This window comes from Anabrus simplex, chromosome 3 (assembly GCF_040414725.1).
Source record: "Anabrus simplex isolate iqAnaSimp1 chromosome 3, ASM4041472v1, whole genome shotgun sequence".
Taxonomy (NCBI): domain Eukaryota; kingdom Metazoa; phylum Arthropoda; class Insecta; order Orthoptera; family Tettigoniidae; genus Anabrus; species Anabrus simplex.
This window is the reverse complement of record NC_090267.1, coordinates 409,103,890-409,124,041: the sequence shown is the minus strand read 5'-3', so window position 1 is coordinate 409,124,041 and position 20,152 is coordinate 409,103,890. Positions and strand designations below refer to the sequence as shown.

General features: G+C 39.2%; 1 protein-coding gene across 5 annotated transcripts in view; it reads left to right on the top strand.

The window, feature by feature from the left end:
* The window catches only part of LOC136866438 (protein Son), a 372,657-nt gene that overhangs the window by 306,644 nt on the left and 45,861 nt on the right, over positions 1-20,152 (top strand). For 3 of the 5 annotated variants that reach the window (XM_067143378.2, XM_067143379.2, XM_067143377.2), the window contains 2 exons: positions 3,087-3,234; positions 18,294-18,491. In XM_067143378.2, coding sequence (XP_066999479.2) covers positions 3,087-3,234; positions 18,294-18,491 — 346 coding nt within the window. Of the gene's footprint in view, positions 1-3,086; positions 3,235-18,293; positions 18,492-20,152 lie in introns of those variants that run through there. The other 2 variants (XM_067143382.2, XM_067143381.2) reach the window with 2 other exon arrangements.

Here is a 20,152-nt window from a genome sequence, read left to right as displayed (position 1 = left end):
GTCGAATCTCTGCAACAGTTCTGAAATGAATGCCACGAAGTGGTTCCTTCATCTTCAGAATCAAATTGAAGTCACAAGGAATTAAGTCCTGGGAGTATGGTGGATGGTACAGTACTTCCCAGTCCCATAGACAGAACAAATCAGCCACAGCTTGCGCTGTATGTGCCCGAGCATTGTCGTGTAAAATGATTGGTGGATTCTGCAGAAAGAGTTGCTGCTGCTTTCTCAGAGCTGGTCGCAGGTGGTGCTCCAAAAATGAACAGTAATACTGTGCATTGATGGTCTGCTGTGGAGGAATGTAATGCATTAGGATAACACCATCACAGTCGTTCATAGTGATCCATAATGACGCCATTTGTTCGATTGGCGTTTCAGTTTTGGCTTGTACGATTTGGTCCATGTGTCATCCAGGGTTATGATATGGCGTAAGAAAGTCTCTCCTTCGCGCTCATAGTGCTCCAAGTGCGTGTTAGCAGTGTAGTAACGCAACCATTTGTGCATTTCCGTCAAATCATGTGTAACCCACCGTGATGCAATTTTTTGCATGCCCAGGCGTTCCTTCAGGATGTGAAGCACAGTCGTATGCTCTAATCCAGTTTCTTGGGTGAGCTCATGAATCGTCTGGTTTCTATTACTGTCCAGTAACGCTCGTAGGACGACCTGCCTGATGAATGTCCGCCACAGTTTGCCAACCATCGTTGAAGGCTTTTACCCAATGTGCCACTGTTCTGTAAGGCAATGCAGATTCCCCACAAGCCTCTTGAAGACCTTGATGACACTGTCATGCTGTATGACCTTGGGCACATTTAATCTTGATCCAACTCTGTTGTTCCTGTTTGGAAAACATAGTGGCGTTACGTTAGACCGCTAGCTCACAAGTGACTTTGTTTCTCTCGCTTGTGCGCACGCAGGTGATGTGGGAAGGGCGAGTCCATTTGCTCTGAGGTAAGGTAGGTATGTAACTAGCGTGTGCTATCAGCGACAATATTAGATTCCATTGCAGAGCATCTCCACAGCAGTGTTGCCACTATTTAAGTTCCAACTCTCATAACAGTGAACCAAGGCAGCTGGTTTGGAGTGTACAGAGGAGAAATCAAGTAGACAGAACAGAAGTTCAAATGATAAAAGCTTTGTAAAAACAAACAAAATTTTTTAAAATGTAAATTTCTCTGCGACACAGAAAAGCATAGAATCATGGCTATGTTTTTGGACTTAGGAAATGAGAGAGTGAGTACAGATTCTTTAGTTGTTGCCTAGTATTCTCTACAGATCAGATTACTTCACAGACGATAAGGCAGCAGGCCTAGTGGGAGTAGAGTGGTTGTGTACACTATTTAGGGAGGTATAGAAGGAAAAAAGGTCCCAGAAGATCCTCCAACCACCCACATTGATAATTAAAAAGAAATTTGTAGCATCATGATCTATATCCAACAATATGTCAGCTGAATCTCCTAAGCCATGTCACAAAACAGCCCCACCCTTCAAGATTTACATCCAACAAAATGGTCACTGATTTAGCACACAGTTTTATGAAAATACATTTAAAACACTGTGCCATTTGTACCTGCTGTTCATAGAAGGCAGAATTCTGGCACACGGTAATAATGTGAGGAAGAAGACGACGAAGACTTAGTATAGATGGATGATGAACACTCGTTGCCTGGTTACCTGGTTTTCTGTCTACGCTAAATTGATGACACTAGTTCCAGATAGACCTCATTCCAAAAACATACCCATGTTAAAATATGTTGTATTGTAAAATCCAAGATAGGAGAAAGAAAATGGTTTAATGTGGAAACAGGACTGCAAGAGAGGAATGTACTGTTTGTTCCCCATACTCATCATCACGTTCATGGATGAAATCCACAACAGTGTCAAACAGGACGGGAAGAAAAACAGCAAAGGCCCTACTGTTTGCAGATGACATATTGATGTGGGAAGAAAATGAAATGGAAGTACAAGAACAAGTTAATGGGTGAAATTAGGTGATAGAAGAGTTTGGAATGAGAATAGGCATGGAGAAGAGTAAACAAGTAATGGTGACAAGAGGTAGGACAGGGTAAGATTGAAGTAAATGGAAAACCAATAGAAGTTGTGAAAAGTTTCAAATGCTTGGAAAGTGTAATCGCTGAAGATGGGAAGATAACTGAGGAGATTGGAAAGAGAATACAGCAAGCATATGGCTTTTAGCAGACTGTGAGGGATATATTATGGAACCAAGACGTTCCAAGGAAATGCAAAGAAGTTTTGGTTTCAACCTGTATATTGATAGCAGCAAGTACATGGACAGTAACAAAACAAGATGAGAGTAGAGTTCTCTCAGCAGAGATGAAATTCCTCAGAGTTATCGTAAGGAAGACAAGCAAAGATAGAATCAGAAATATAGAAATTAGGAGGAGGAGAATTGGAATTTCAAAACTGCTGGACGGGATAGAAACAAGCGAGCTGAAATGTTACAGATACATGATGTGAATGGGAGAAGAAAGTATTTACAGAGAAACCAACAAGAAAAAACCACAACGAAAGAGCTGGATGGATACAGTAGAGGAGAGTATATAGAAGAGAGGAGGAAAGATAGAAGAAATATTGGAAGCAGGAAAAGAGTGGTGGAGAGGCAGGCAAGGATGGAGATCTGGCTTAACTCAGAAGAATACTAGAAACAGAAGAAGAAGAAGACGATAATAGTTTTGATCAACTTTGAGTTTGGCCTCGAATATTTGATGAATTTTGTACTTCAGCGTTTTTAGCAGATCAGTTTTTAGAGGCATATACTTTTGAGAAGTTTTTTAAACAATATGGAGACACTTTGTAAATCTTAACCATGAATACTAAATGAATTTTTCATTATATTTTTGCTTGGACATAAATATAAGTATGAACTACTTGTGTTCATTTGAGAGTTTTTTTGTGTGTGCAGGAGATGAGCTTACATTTATCCTATTCATGTATTTGTTTATTTTCTTATGTATTCATAGCTGCTTCAAAATTAATTTTCTTCTTGTAGCTACAAAAGTTTGATATTGAAATTTGGAAACTACCTTTGTCTGTAATTTGTAATAGCATTTATGTATTCCATGTTTGCTTAGGACCAGTTAAAAGAGGCCACACCTGTTAGTGGTGGAATGGGTATGACCTTACTGCAGAAGATGGGTTGGCGGCCTGGTGAAGGCCTTGGTAAAAATAAGGAAGGCACTTTAGAACCTCTCCAACTGGAAGTTAAAATGGATAAGAAGGGTATGTATAAATACACTAGTACAGGCTTTTATTATACAAAGGTGGATCAGATTTAAACTAGACTTCGTGTTCAGAGTGTGTAATGTTGAAGAGAGTTGGCAGGGACTTCTATGAGGTATGGGTGGGGATGTCAGGAGTGGGGATAGCGGGCAGTTGGCCTTCACAGACCCATACGTTAATACTGCTCTTAATGTTTGAGAAGCAGGTTCATGGTAGGACTACGCAACACATCATCATCAAATTTCTCACTAATAAAAGCGTAAAACCAGTGGAAATTTTTAGGAGATTGATAACACAGTTCGGTTATCAAACACTTTCAAGGCCTCGTGTGTTTCCTCAACATAAGGAGCTTAATGAAGGTCATGAATAGGTTGAAAATGTCAGCCATGATCATCGTCCATGTACAAGCATTAGGAAAAACAACATTAATACCATTCGTGATCTCATTGAAGGCAACTAACATATCACAGTTTCTGAAATTGCTTCTCAGGTCAGATTAAGTTATGAAAGCTGTTGAGCGATCATGACAAAGAAACTAGGCTACTGTAAATTGTGCTCCTGGTAGGCCCGTAACATTTGACTGAAGAACACAAGTTGAAATGTCTGCAGGTTAGTGAATGGCACTCAACAAGGTTTGGATATGAAGGGGATGCATTTTTTAATCACATCTTCACCTGTGATGAAACTTGGATACACCACTACTTGCCCACATCAAAACAAGCCAGTAAGGAGTGGCGATGAAGAACCTCCAGTGAAAACTAAGACTTGACTGTCAGCTGACAAAGTTCTTGTGAATGTGTTTCCTGACTGGTATCCATTTTGGATATGGAATTCTTGCACAGGCATCACACCATCAATGCAACATATTACTGTGACTTTTTGAGTGAGTTTAGACTGCTTATAGCTCCAGACAATGCAGCCAATTAATGCAAGAAGTTATTCTCCTTCACGACAGTGTCTGCCCTCATACTATAGCTCTCACTCACCAGAAATTGGAAGAAATTAGATGGACACCACTCGATCACCCTCCTTACAGCTCAGACATATTGCCCTACCAATTTTAATCTCTTTGGACCACAGAAAGCACTAGGAGACAAACAATTTGAGGATGATGCCGGTCATGGAAGATTTCATGCACAGTTAGGTTGTGTAATGACTGCACTCTTTTTCACATTGAGAGCATCAAGAAGCTGCCAATATGCTGGGCTAAACGCATTTCTAAAGCAGGTGATTAGAAAAGTGATGTATCCTTGGTTAAGTTGTAACAGCAAATAAAAATGTTTAAAGAATAATTCTCATTTAACTTTTTTTTTTTTTTTACAATCTGCTGTACGTTGCGCCGACACAGGTAGATATTAAAGTGACGATGAGATAGGAAAGGGCTAGAAGTGGGAAGGAAGCAAACGTGACCTTAATTAAGGTACAGCTCCAGCATTTGCCTGGTGTGAAAATGGGAATCCACGGAAAACCATCTTCAGGGCTGCTGACAGTGGGGTTTCGAACCCACTATCTCCCGAATGCAAGCTGATAGCTACATGACCCAAACCGCACAGCCAGTTGCTTGGTCAATTTTAAATTTGATCCACCTTCGTAAATATGAGGGGGCTGCCTGGCCGAGGCAGTAAAGGCATGCTCGGTTCACTCGGAAGGACGTGGCTTCGATTCCCAATGACAAAGTCAAAAAATTTAAGAAACAAGATTTTTACTTCCGGAGGTGCACATGGCGCTGAGGTTCACTCAGCCTACACTAAAAATGAATGCCAGGTTAATTCCTGAGGGCAAAGGCCAAGGGACCAAGTGCCGAGGTTACGGGTAGTAGAAGCCTTTACATTCCACCCCTCCCAGAGCCTTCATGGCCTGTATGCTTTGCTTTTTCTGTAATATAAAATATGAGAAAATACTATAATTAAATCTGTCAGATTCAAAGATTCCATTCTCTTTTCTTGTGATTGTCCTGTTTTCTGTATCTTCTGTCATTTGTTTACAACTTTTTTGCTCTCTCTCTCTCTCACTCAACTTCACAATCAAAATTGAAGATTTCTCAAGAATAAGTGTCTCAGTGAGTGTGCTTCATGAAGCCATGCTTCATGATGTAGGTAATAATAATTTCGTTTGGCTATTTCTAGCCGGGTGCAGCCCTTGCAAGGCAGACCCTCCGATGAGGGTGGGCGGCATCTGCCATGGATAGGTAACTGCGTGTTATTGTGGTGGAGGATAGTGTTATGTGTGGTATGTGAGTTGCAGGAATGTTGGGGACAGCACAAACACCCAGCCCCCGAGCCATTGGAATTAACCAATGAAGGTTAAAATCCCCGACCTGGCCGGGATTCGAACCCGGAACCCTCTGAACCGAAGGCCAGTCCGCTGACCGTTCAGCCAACGAGTCGGACATGATGTAGGTGGGAAGCAGAAACAAGCTCACTGGAGGCTGAGATCAAAATGATGTGGTATTGATGAGAAGAAGACTACAGTGTTTGAAAATATGGACTTTATCATTATTCTTTTGTGTTTTCATGTGTGATATCGATTCTTCTTTCTGTTATTCTGTCTTACCATACTGGTAGCATTGGTGGTGATACTGTTTTAAGAAGAAGTACAAACTGATCAGATGTAAATATGGAAGAGATCCGACTATTAGAAAATTGAAAACATCAGCGAAAAAAAGGAAAGGGCCTCAAAGAATGTGAAAATGAATTACACCCTAGGCCTCACAAATTTAATACTGTTAGGGTCAGAAGAGAACAAGAATTCAACAAGGGAGGTCATGTAAGAAATGTGAGGAGCCTGGCACAAATAAGAGGAAACAATGCCAGACTTGACCAGGGGTCCCATGGTTGCCAACTCACTCTCCCTGTGTGAGAGCCCTTAGGTGCTTAGGGGCTCCCCTTTCAGTCACCTCTTACAACAGGCAGGGGATACATGGAGGAAAGGAGAACGCCAAGACAGTATTTGAAATTAAAACATAGGGTATGAGACCCAGAAGAAGCTTGTTGGAGCGGCTTAAGTACCTTGACTATTACAAGGGAATATTAATCTCAACAAATCTGACCAATTCGGTGTACTTGAAGTACCCCAAAACGATATGTGATGAAGACTGCTGCAAAGTTCAGGTCATGAAACAACATCCATCAGAAACAACATCAGGGGGTTCCAGTGCTAGAACTCTTTGCACTTCAGCTATTGGCCTTGTTCTCCCTGCACCAGAATACTGTATGGCTAAACAACCCTCATATGCAGAAAATTGATGTCCAAATTAACATCACTTTCTGGCTGATCTCTGGAATCATTAAGTTTATCCATCTTTGTAACTTAATGCCTTTGCAGGTATAATGCCAATTAAAGTACCACAGGCTATGTCTAAATCAACCCCTTCCTGTTTGTGTTGACATACCCGGTGCATGCCTCAACAGGCTACATTCAAGACATCTCCACCGCAGGTAGCATAGAGTTGTTTGCTGAGATCTTCAACCTAAGCCAACAATGACCTCACTATTAGAAACTGTTCGTTTCTCCAGGATTTTGTGACATGCAGTCAGTCATGACAACAGTTCATGGATTTGGCCTACGTCATAGGATATGGTCAAGATTAAGTTGTATTAGGACCAACTCTGGAATATATGCAGATTCTTTGTTCAAGTGGAACAAATTAACCTCTCCGTCTCCACAGTGCAATGTTGTGGTGCTAGTAGATAGATGTTGAAGCATATCATGCTGGAATGTACCACTAGAGCATACACAGGAGGCAAGTTGGATTTTATTGTTTCAAGTACTGCAGGAGTGGGCTGTATAAGTAACTTAAGTAACTTAGATATTTAGATTATACATTCTTAAATGTGCTTTTGAACCGTACACTTAATAATACCCACCAAACATCCCAGATTCCTGTCTCCACCACACTCAGCAAGGAAGGCTTCGTGCAGTCTTAAGTTCGCTCATTTTCTGGCTTTATTGAAGCAAAGACTGAAATGAGAATCCTCACACCAGAGGACGCATTTCTAGTCCTTTGCTGTTCAGCTCCTGTGGTATTTAGACCATTGAAGCTGTGCTTGGATGTGCACAGATGATAGCTATGGTCTTGTACTGATTACTCTTCTCCAGATAATCTTGACATGAACTTCTCTGCTTAGTGTACGTTCTGAAATTCGAACTGTGACCCATTACCGATGGTTTTAAGTAATTGTTACCTCATTGCAAACTGGTTATATTGCACTACATGAAACAATTGCCAGCTGTCCCTGTCAGTAAGCACTTCATTTTCAATCACTAATCACATATCTACTTTATATGAACTTCATTTCCTTCCACTGCCTGAAAACATGTTTTGACACCATCAAATTCATGTATCTCCCAAACATTCTGTCCTTTTAACTGCCCAGATGCAGTTGATCTCTTTTACCAGCCAGTAACGTCTTGTTTTGCAACACACCTTTCATGCAATACGTTTGTCATTATGGATCATGTATGTTTCAGCCCACTTATGTTTGTGAAATTTCAGCTTTAAAAAGTAGCTCTTGAATTTCCTATCACTATCTCTTGAATTGCCGCGTATTTCCAAGTAATTCACTGCAACAGTGACCAGGGACCAATCAGCACAGTACAACAAACACATCAAGCACACTTCCCGTAACAGTCCCCAAAGCAAGTTGCATTAAAATGTGGAAACGATGTAGGCCCAGAGGCAGGCGAATCAGCGAAATCAGAAATTCAATATACTGATCAAATAACAAGACCATGTTTCAGAGGACCAACTTTAATTAAATAAAAGAAGTTTAAAATGTTTGAAATAGTGTTAACTCCCACAAGAAAGAAAGAAAACTTAAATTAAAATGAAATATAAGACAAGAAAATCTTCCTTAAGATGAAAACAACATCAATCATTTCACACACAGGTTCCCCTTCAACTAACAATCAATTATAATGAAATTTAAATTCATATTTTAATTTGGTATTAATCAGGGAAAGAAATTGTTAAAATAAATTTTCAATGATTTTCGGAAAACTTGACGGCAGTGTTTGAGCGGAAAACAGTTTCTTTATGAACTGTCTTTAGTTGCTAGGACAGATAACCCAGAGACGATGTATCACATTAATAAGTTCCACAAAAGAAGAAACGTCATAATAGCAAAATAATCAGAATAAGTTACTTATGTTACGGGACAAAGTTAATACTCGTAAGAAATAATTACTAAATATCCAAAGCATAAGCACAAGTCCACCAAGATTCATTCAACATGAATAGGTAACCAACCATATTACCAAGACAATGTACACAACAAAATCAATCAACGAACGTAAAAAAATAAAATTCCAACAGAGTTAACGCACGTCAAATGTCATAATTAACAGGGTACACGCCCACTAATAGTTTAAGAAATGTAACCATGACAACAAGGTCACATAACCCAGAAAGAAAATGGTTGCCATAAACAAGTAAGTTAATCAAAAGAAACAGTTTTCAACGCCCTAAACTTACGTTACAGTTTGGTGGTATTTTAGTAGGTAAAACAATAATTAAGAAACTAGTAAATTAAACCGCCATTTACATAACATAGGAAACCGATTCATAAATACCACGTACATGTGTTGTACTTGTCTTAATGACTTCGTACAATATGCAACTTTTAATACAGCATTTATAACGTTTGAGCAATTTTGAAAAGGTCAGCAGACCTGAATGTTTGTCAAGTAATTATATCGAAAAACCCCAAACCTTACAAGATCATGGTGACCTGGAACACAATTACATTACTGCTTAAAAATCACTTCCTTATGGTTGGAGGAAAATATATACATCCACAACCAAATTTAGGTGCACATACAGGGAACGATTTAGTAACAGTTCCATTTTAGGCTTATACTCATTTTCTAACTTTAGCACGGGGACCCAGAAGAACAAACAAATTACTTACAGTCTTGTAGGAAATAAACTTAAGATAAATAAAATCCAGGATGTGTCTGGCCTTTTCTCAGACGGCGAATAGTTCAGCTGGGATCGTATTCCATCCTCCTTCCTTCTGGATTTATTAGAATTCGATTAAGCGTTAACCAGCAGTAGCAAGGATTGGTCTTTTCTCCACAACGATCGCAGAATAACAACTGAAACTCAAGTGATTGTCGTTCAGAATTCAAGTTGACGAACGACAAGAGATAGTTCCGTCCACGCGGCCAGAAGGCAGCACCGCATGGCAGTCGAGCTCAAGAGACCAGCGCTTACGGCATACAAGCATACTATCAGGAATTCACTGGCTAATATTATAAGTTCAATAACACGTTGACTGGGTCGACAAGACCCAATTATGGATGATAATTCATTCTGATGCAGTTTCCAAATATGCTAGATAGTCACACACACACATTATTACGCCAAGATACGCCATAGAATAATGTTCCATAATATTTAAAGAAGGAGTGAGACAGGCTTTAACAGGTTCTTAGTGCTGGCAGAGACATCATAATACGTGCATAATAATCTCATCAGATTCTTAATATGTCAATTATTCCTATTAACATATATCGGAGTTTTTACATGAAAGTTATATGAATTTTTCTTGATGTTTATTTTTAAGATGAAAACACTAGACAAAAAATTAGATTCCTTGTGGAGAACACATAATGGTTTATGCCCTTATTCCAGAAACTGTTGTAACATTTTTGGAAGACAACTAAAAAAATATGCCCATCTTACATAGATGTTGAAAGATTTAGGTGGAAAAATGGCACATAATAAGAGATTTTGGCAAAAGCATTCAGTAAACTTTTGAATTGTGAAGAACCTAAGGAATTATCACAAATTAATAAAAATAACCCAATAACAAACAAAAAAATGTAATAACAATTAGAAAACACACTCAGAGAACTTAAACTATACGGCATGTGGAGAAGACAAGGTTTTTATAGAGATGTGGAAATATTCAACTTAAACATTTTGGATTTCCTTACACATAGGTTTAAAGCTAGGTTTACACTAGCAAGTAACTTGTGCAAGTTATTGCTGCAAATTATTGCAATACACTTGCTGCTGGGTTTACACTTCATGCAAAAAAACTAAGCAAGTTACATGTACAAGTTTTTCACAAGTAACTTACAGAAATAACTTGCAGATACTGTTTACGTGTGCTTGCAGTGCTAGTCGACCAAAATGGCAACATATAGGCAGATGGGATGTACTGCAGCTCTCTTAACTCTTATGAATAAAGAATGAGAATCATATCAATAAGTAAATAATTGGGGTATTTTTGGTAAAAACACTGCCCAACTGTGCAAATTATACCAGCCAAATTTACAGTGCACTGATGATAAATGGGTAATATTTCATTAAATTTGTGATTGTGCTATGAATGCGGTGGTAGTCAGTATTAAATGTGCAAATCGAATAAGGATTCTTGAAATTTAAGAATGTGAAAAATCATTAAATGTAGACTGGCGAACCGTGAATCTTTCTCCTTAATGATATATTTTGCCCATAATAGATCAGAATGAAGTGAAAATTTGCTACCTGACAATTTATTTTTTTTTTTTTTACTGTTTTTACCTAGAGATCAAACTCACAATAAACGGGCCTGCCCAGTCCGTACCTGCAGTAAATGACAAAGAACTACAAATCTCTATGGTAAAACATTGCTTGAAAATATTTCATTTTCTAATTCAACTATTTAAATTTTCTACGTTTTGGCAACTTTACTTTTGTTGCATGTGGGCTCCTTTTACGTCGTATGTTACTAATTCTCTCTGGGCCTAAAATGTTCCAACCCCCAGTACCCAGGATTTTTCTCATCCGGAAAGTCAGCTGCTGCTTTGGTCAAGTGGCTTATGAAAAGTTCTGTCGAAATGCCGCTGTGTTGCGCGATACTTAAAACATTAACTAAATTAGAGACCTGCCCTAACAAAACTCACTTCATCTCCAAAATAAGACAAGCGTAAAATTTCATAAAATCACAAACCAAAATCCAATGCACAGTATTTTGACAACTCAACAAGCAACTACAGTAATAAATATTCTGTAATAAGAATAAAGGATCCACAACCTTGCACTCAGATCCAAAAAAATAACAAAAGGAAAACAAATCGGCTTGCCTTTGCTAAGAAACATACTCTATCCAAAGTCGTTGCTACGCAGCTCTCTACGAATTTCATCGCTGAGAAATACAGCCACTGAGACTCAACTGGTATCCCTGAGGAGCCACTTTTTAATTTTGCAAGTTTCTTCACTACCTGGGAAAACTGTTTTTTCAAGCTGTGCCATTTTCGTAGCATTTCCTTCGGTGATGTGTTTAAGTCCTCCACAATTGTGCTCAAAGCATTGGATTACTTCTGTCTCTGAATTCACTGCTGTGAACATCCCAAATTTCTGAGAAACTCTCAGTTTTTTGTATCAATTCACTAGTGTCCGTCCTGGACCATTTGCATTTTTCCTCCATTTCTGAAAAATAAATTTGAGCATATGTGTGGTGACTACATGAATGTAATTATGTTTTCTAAATTAAATTACAATATACACGGGAACAAATGTGTGAAATGTGATCACCTACTTACCAACTTGCGCCTTCTACTTGCACAAAATAGGATTGGATTCTATCGGTGCAAGTAACTTGTGGAAGCTCACGAAATGTCCTTCACACTGTTTGCATGAGACTGGCTGCAAGCTTCTTGTCCAAGAAATTGATAACTGCTGCAAGTTAACTTGCTGGGGAATTTAGACTTGCAAGTGGTGCAGCAAGTTGCTCTGTGCAAGTAAAGTGCTGCAAGAACTTGCTAGTGGAAACGTAACCTAACAAAAATTTGGAATACTGAACATTTTTTGGACATCTTATCAGAAAACCTGTCATCAGAATTAACAGAAAAAGAATTATGGAATAGCATGGCCAAGATTAAATGGATTACAGAAATTAAGGATGATAATAAAGAACTACAAATAACAATAGATGATTATAAAAGCAAAACAAACAACATTATACTTCAAGACATACACACCAGACTACAGGCCAAGATCAATAACAGGTCTAATGGAAGGGTGTTTTCAACTGAAAAAAGGAAGGCAGCATTTCTCAGAATTAAGAAATATTGGGCTGATAAGAAATCAAAAAATCCTTTATATAATTGACTGTGGTGGTCCAGTGTAGCCATAAAATTGTGAAATTATTGCCATCCCTGAAAGCCATGATTTTCCCTCATATTTTGAAAAATGTTCAAAAAAGATGTTTCCTATGAAAAGGTTTTCTGTGTAATGAATAGAGAAAGTGAAACTAATCTGCAAACAAATAAGGGTAGAAAATCTACAAGGCAAGGATATTAGACAGAAGTACAGTACATGGATATGATTAGTGAAAAGTTCTGAACAATAGACCCTAGGCAGATTCAGGATATTGAAAGAGAATGAGTGGCATACAGGTAATCTGTAGTAAGAACAGCAAGGGAATGCCTAGGAATTCCTGTGTGTAAAGATGGGAGGAAACATCTTGGTGTAATGATGAAGAGAAGGCAGCCTATAAATGTAAAAAGGTGTATCAGAAATGACCTGGGAAGATTTCAGCAATAACCTGGAAAGGCTAGGTCAAGTGGCAGGGAAACTCCTCTGGATAGTAATAAAAAGTCTTAGAAAGAGAGGGAGAAAGGAATAGTGTTTTATGTAAATATTCCAGTTGATTTGGCAAAAAACCAAGCTTGTGAGGAGAAGGACAATGATGTTAGTGAAATTATGCTTAAGGGAGTGGAAAATATGTTAAATAAACTCCAGTGGCATAAAGCAGAAGGAATTGATGAAATTAAACCTGAAATGGTGAAATACAGTGGGAAGGCAGGGATTATTATTATTATTATTATTATTATTATTATTATTATTATTATTATTATTATTATTATTATTATTATTATATTATTATTATTATTATTATATTATTATATTAATAATAATAATAGCGTATAGCGTATGGTAACGTACATAAAACAATATAAAAATTAAATATACATGAACAGTAAGCACAAACTATTATATAGCATACTTAACTACAAGATATACACATTATAACATTGAAAACAATCATGCAAGCAAAAGGGTTCAAAGAGTTAGATCTAAATTCTCTAGCCATTGTATGGCCTCAGCAGAAGCCACCACAAAGTCCTGGCTGGATCCAGCGAATGCCCTTCCAATGCATTTGGTGACAATATGGTCAATAGTCTGCTTAACTGCACCACAGTCACAGGCTGGAGAAGAACTCATACCCCATTTAAACAACATTGATCCACATCTCCCATGGTTAGTACGGACTCTGTTGAGGGCTACCCATGTCTTACGGGGCAAATCAAAGCCAGCTGGAAGATTCTTATAATTAAACAATGTCTGCCATTGAGTCAGAGCTACACTGTTCCACTCTTGTTGCCAATCAGTTTTTGGATTGAAATCCCTCCTAACAAGTTCCTGTGCTGTTTGAATAGGAGATCTTGATTTGAGGCGGTTGAATCTGATGATAACATCACATGGATGGGGAGATCAGGATTGGTTAATATCTTGTTGTATTCTCTAACCAAGATATTCAATCTTCTAATTCTAAGAGGTTCTATGTGGCTGAGCACTGGCAACCAGAAAAGAGGAGTAGATTTTACTGTGCCACTTATGATACGCATTGTTTCACTCAGGACCGTGTCCACCTTTTTAGCATGAGAGCTGTTGATCCAAACTGAAGAACAGTACTCAACTGTGGAAAGCACCAGCGCCATAGCTGAAGTACGCAAAGTAGATGCAGAAGCTCCCCATGTGGAGCCAACAACTTTGGGGATGATGTTGTTGCTTGACCTTAATTTGGTTGCTAGGTTGGTTTAGATGTTTCCTGTATGATAGCATTCGGTTGAGAGCAACTCCAAGATATTTGGCATTGGCATTGTGAGGGAGAAGACTTCCATTAAGTGACACTTTCAAGGTGATATTCGCTTGCCGGTTATTTAAATGGAAGAAGCAGGTTTCCGTTTTACTAGGGCTTGGTTTCAATCACCACATTTTGAAGTATGTGCACAGAACATCCAAGTCTACATTTAAAGTTCCCTCTATCAGATTAGCATTCATATGTTGACTAATTATTGCAAGATCGTCGGCATAAGCAAATTGACGGGAGCTCGTGACAGGTATGTCTGCAATATACAGGTTAAACAGTAATGGAGAGAGAACAGATCCTTAGATCCTTGAGGTGGACCATTGTTAAGTACCTTTATTTTGCTGTGATTTGTATGCATGACTACCTGGATAATTCTATTTGAAAGCATATTGTTAATCAGATGGAACATTTGACTACACTTTGTCAGTTTAAAGAACTTATATACAATACCTTCTCTCCACACTGTATCGTATGCAGCTGTTAGATCAATAAACACTGCTCCACTCATTAATTGCTTTTCAAAACCTGTCTCAGTATGTGTTGTCAGAGCAAGCACCTGATCTTCACAACTACGTTGAGGTCTAAAACCAGTCTGTTCGATTGGAATGATTTTAAAAATTAGAGGACTTATTCTATTGTAGATATGCCGTTCCAAGAGTTTAAAGCAGACACTCATGAAGGCAACTGGTCTATAGCTTTCGACAGGATCCGTTGGTTTACCAGGTTTTAAGATAGATAGTATCTTAGTTCGTTTAAACTCTGAAGGGAGTTGACTTGTTCGTAGTATGTTTGTGAAAAACTGCACTAGCCAGTTCCTTACATTTTTTTCCACAGTGCTTCAAAAATTCTGGGTGTATACCATCAAAACCCGGGGATTTTCCATTTTTTAATTCACTTAGGGCAAGCAAAAGATCTTGCTCAGTAAAAGGAGCAGAAATGTTCGAAGAAGTAGTGTACTGCTTTCTCAAATAAAACAGTTTGTTTTTTATAAACCTTTTGTGTAATTTGTCTTGCTTGGATTTGGACAAACTGGCAATGCGACTGGCAATATGATTAGGTGAAACCTCTTGTTTCAGCTGGGGACTGTGAGGTATTCTTCCTAGCTTCTTTAGAAGGCTCCAAGCTTTTGTACTTGAGTGTCTGAAGTCCAGTGTATCCATGGTTTTCTTCCGTCTGCTTCGTCTAGCTTCATCTAGTTTATGAAGAAGCTCGTCAGCTACATCTTTTTCAACCCTCCTCTGGAAATCCTCATAGAGTACTTCACAAGCCTCATCCCAGCCTGGAATAAAGTCCTTTCTCACTCCACGGGGAATATGTCTTTTAGCACGTGTTAGAACAGCTTTCACAAACCTAGAGTAGTTACTAACCTCAGGAGGAATCCATCGTATGGTACTGTCAAGGTCAGCTGAATAGCTCTCCCAACTAGCTTTACTAAAGTTCCAACGAGGGAGTGGAGAAGATCTTATAATAGGAATCTGCATTCCATTTTACAGAAGGACAGGTCGATGTTGACTATGTGGAAAGTTCATAAGAACTTTACAAAACACAGGTAAGCTGGATCCCTGATGATTACATGAAGCAAAGCACAAGTCAGGATTGGTTTCAGAGTCCCATCTTCCTGACTTGAATGTACGTTTCTCTTTTGGATTGAAAATCAGTTGCATGTTACAAAGCTCTGCCCACTCTGTGAGGTTTTCTCCACACTGATCACTATATCTGTAACCCCACAGAGTATGATGACTATTGAAATCGCCTACATAGATGGATGGGTGAGAGATTGTTTGAAGAACACTGTTAGGCCACTGAATTCTTGGAGGTTTATAAATATTTATGATTGATACATCATTAACTTTTGTAGTGATGTTGAAAATGCCTACATCAGAATTAGCTGAGACTAAACAAGAGCAGGCGATGGAATTTCAAACAAAGGTTGCAGTTCCATAAGACTGACGATAAGTAACTCCCAGTAACTTGTATCCAGGAATGTTTCCTCTTGAACGAAGCTGAGATTGATCAGAGGCATGAGTTTCCTGAATGGAAATTACATTAACATTATTTTCCAATGCCAGTTTGGAAAGGTAATCACTTTTAGAACTACTGATTCCTTCAATGTTGATTTGAAGGACTCTCAGAACAGTTCCCAAGGGCTTTGCAGATTGGCTCTGAAAAGAGCTAGTATTGTTCATTTCGTGTACCATTAGCCAGGAGATCGCAAGTGATAGTCTGGCAACCAAAAGCTGACGTTCAGTTCAGTACTGGCAACACAGTTACCTGTACCTATCCAGGGACACCACGGGGAGGAATCAGTATCACCCCCAAGGCAGGGATGAAATGGCTTCAAGAGTAATAAGATTAGCATGGAATGTGAGTAAGGTACGAAGGTAATCCCAAAAATAAGGTCTCCTATTTTTTTTATAAATACATACTCCTGTTTATTTCTACAATGGTTTACATCATTCTACAGTTTGAACATTTAGCTATTTTTCTACATAATCACCATTTCGGTCAATGCATTTTTGTAGACGCTGTGACAGTTTTTGTATGCCCGTGTCATACCAGCTTGCCGCCATGCTGTTCAGGAAGTTGTGAACCTCATCTTTCACCTCGTCTTTGGTGCTGAATCGCTTTCCAGCCAAATGTTCACTCAACTTAGGGAACAGGTGATAGTCACTGGGTGCCAAGTCAGGACTATAGAGTGGGTGGGTGATGATGTTCCACTGAAACTGTTGCAGGAGAGCAATGGTTCGCCGGGTGATGTGCGGGCGAGCGTTGTCATGGAGGATGTTTACGCCCTTGCTCAACATTCCTCTTCTCTGGTTCTGAATTGCCCATCTGAGTTTTTTCAGGGTCTCACAGTACCTGTCATCAATAATTGTGGTCCCAGCGGGCATAAAGTCGACCAACAATACCCCTTTTCGATCCCAAAACACAGTTGTCATGACTTTACCGGCAGACTGTGTTTGCTTGAAATTCCGCGGCTTTCGTGACGATTGATACTACCACCGGCGTGATTGTTGCTTGGTCTCAGGTGTAAAGTGGAACGCTCAGGTTTCGTCACCCATGACAATTGAGTCCAAAACGTTGTCCTGTTCACCTACAAAGCATTGAAGAAATGCACTGGAAGAATCAACTCGTTGCCACATGTGGTCTTCAGTCAGCATGCGTGGCACCCATCTTGCGCACACCGTCCGGTATTTCAACTTCTCCGTTAAAATTCTGTGAGCGGCGCTTCGGGAAACCTCAGGAACCAAAGTGCAGAGATCATCCAGGGTGATCCGCCGATCTTCACGCATGATTTGCTCAACCTTCACAACTGTCTCAACAGAAATTGGTGGTCTCCCGCTCCTTTGTTCGTCGTGAATTTCAGTCTGACTGGCTGCAAACTCTCTACACCACTTATGAACATTTTGACATCCATGCACAACTCACCATACACTTCCGTCAATTGGCGATGGATTTCAATCGATTTAGTACATTTTGTGTTCAAAAACCGAATAACTGCACACACTTCGCACTTAGCGGTAACATCCAATGGGAGCTCCATTCTCTGCGGCTGCCAAGCCAAGTTTGAGTGCCTCAGCATTCCATGCACAGGTTTATATATGAGCACGGAAATCACTCTTCACAATATTGTGACCAACAGCCACACGAACAGAGTTCTGTATTTATAAAAAAATAGGAGACCCTTATTTTTGGGATTACCCTCATACCTTTTGATTGGATTAAAGCAGTAATTGCACCTATTTGTAAACAAGGGAACAGGAAGGAGTGCAACAACTATAGAAATATTTCATTGATCAAATACCAGGCAGGGTGTTCACTGGCATTTTGGAAGGGAGAGTGCGATCAGTGGTTGAGAGTAAGTTATATGAAAACCATTGTGGTTTCAGACCACAGAGGGGCTGTCAGGATCAGGTGATTGAAAAATGCTAAACGGGGAACAGACAGTTATGTTTCGTAGATGTAGAGAAGGCATATGACTGAGTACTGAGGGAAGAGATTTTGGCCATACTGGGGCCTAATGGGATTAAGGACAGATTATTACTGTATAATAATAATAATAATAATAATAATAATAATAATAATAATAATAATGGTGTGTAGTCTGAAGAGGCCTTGTGTTAGTCGTTCAGGTTGACTCCTTATAGATGATGTTATTATTATTATTCTTAAAATAACCTTTTTTTTCTGTAGGATTAGTATCTCAAGAAGAATTAGGGCAAAGATTGGTGTTGCCTCATTCTCAACAGCAAGTACTGCTTCAGCAGCAGCAGCAGCAGCAGCAGCAGTTACATCAACAACAGCAACATCAACAACAGCAACAGCAGTTACTGCAGCAACAACAGCAGCAGCAACAAATGATGCAACAACAAGTTCTAGCAAAGACTGCAGGTAAGCTTATTCATCTCATTAGTCCACTAGTGGTGTACTAATATGCTTTACACTGATAGCTATATACAGTATTTATTTTATTAAACATTAATGTAATTGTTATAGTCCGACTCGTTGGCTGAATGGTCAGCGTCCTGACCTTCGGTTCAGAGGGTCCCGGGTTCGATTCCCGGCCGGGTCGGGGATTTTAATCGCTTCTGATTAATTCTTCTGGCTCAGGGACTGGGTGTTTGTGTCCGTCCCAACACTCTCCTCTTCATATTCACACAACACACTACACTACCAACCACCACAGAAACACGCAATAGATAACATCCCTCCATATAGGGTTGGCGTCAGGAAGGGCATCCGGCCGTAAAACAGGGCCAAATCCACATGTGCGACACAGATCGCACCCGCGACCCCACAGGTGTGGGAAAAGCGGTAGGAAAAGAAGAAGAAGAAGAAGATTAATGTAATTGTTATAACCGTAAGCAAAATCCAAATCAACATCATTTATTATATGTTGTATAGTTAAACTGTACTGTATTACCTTCTATGGTAATACAGTAGACCAACAACAAGCGACTTTACACTGAGTGTTGGGCGACGGGAAATGACCTGACTACCTTAAGTCCAATAGCTTCGGACAGATGACTTCTTAGGAAGGTGATGCACCCTCAGTAGAGGAAATGCCACTAGAATGTATCAAGGAGCATCTGTGCCCCAGGTCAGAGGCGCCTACTAGAGGCGTCGGTTCTCTAGATTAGGAGCAGCATTTGATAACAGTGGAAGGCAAGGGAAATTGATCGCTTAAGACAATGGTTAGACTCAGTTTCAAATGGTCGGGAATTCTCCAGATTGATCTCCAAGTGAGGATGAGATTGAGAAAAGCCCTTGGTAATTTTAAGATATCACTTTGTACGATGCAGCATTGTACAACATTGAATATCCGAAGGACTATTGCAGACTGAGAAACTGGCCATGGTCGAACAGTAAATGAAGTGAATTTTAGAAGTTTGCAAAACACACTCGTGTGGTGGTGGCTATTTCATAACAGTTAATGAGAATACTGTTTATTTTTCTGGTCATAACACTGAAAGATAGAATGGAGTAGAGGCTGAAAGTTTGATTTAGTTTCCTCATATTTTAGGCATTCATTGTTCAGTTTTCACCTCATCTGTTTCTTTTGTTGCTATCCTTTTTGAGAGATATGCAGTTGTTATAGACCTTATCAGTTGGTGATCAGTCCAGCAATCAGCAGTAGTTGCTGTGGGTCTTGTAATTATTATATCACGCTGATTCTGCTGCTCACTATTATTTAATCAATTAAATGCCAGTGCATTAACCTAGGGTGTTGCCATAATGTTTTGAACTCATTCTTTTGACAAAAGATTGAATTTCTGATGATGAGATTGAGCTATGTACATTTAGTAAGCAAAAAAATTATATTCAAGTTAAACCCTCTTTGGCCGATGGTTCCTGCTCAGTGTGCAGAGTCTCTTCCAATCCAGACATTGAAATCTCATACCTTTAAAGAATAATTTTGTCAGATCAAGACTTATTTGTTACATTAAAGTGACAGTACAAGTTTTCTTTCTGATCATCATAATGTTAAGGTTGGTGCATATGTGGTTATCATAGTAGCTTGCAGATTATTAGTGAACTCGAGGCACAATATC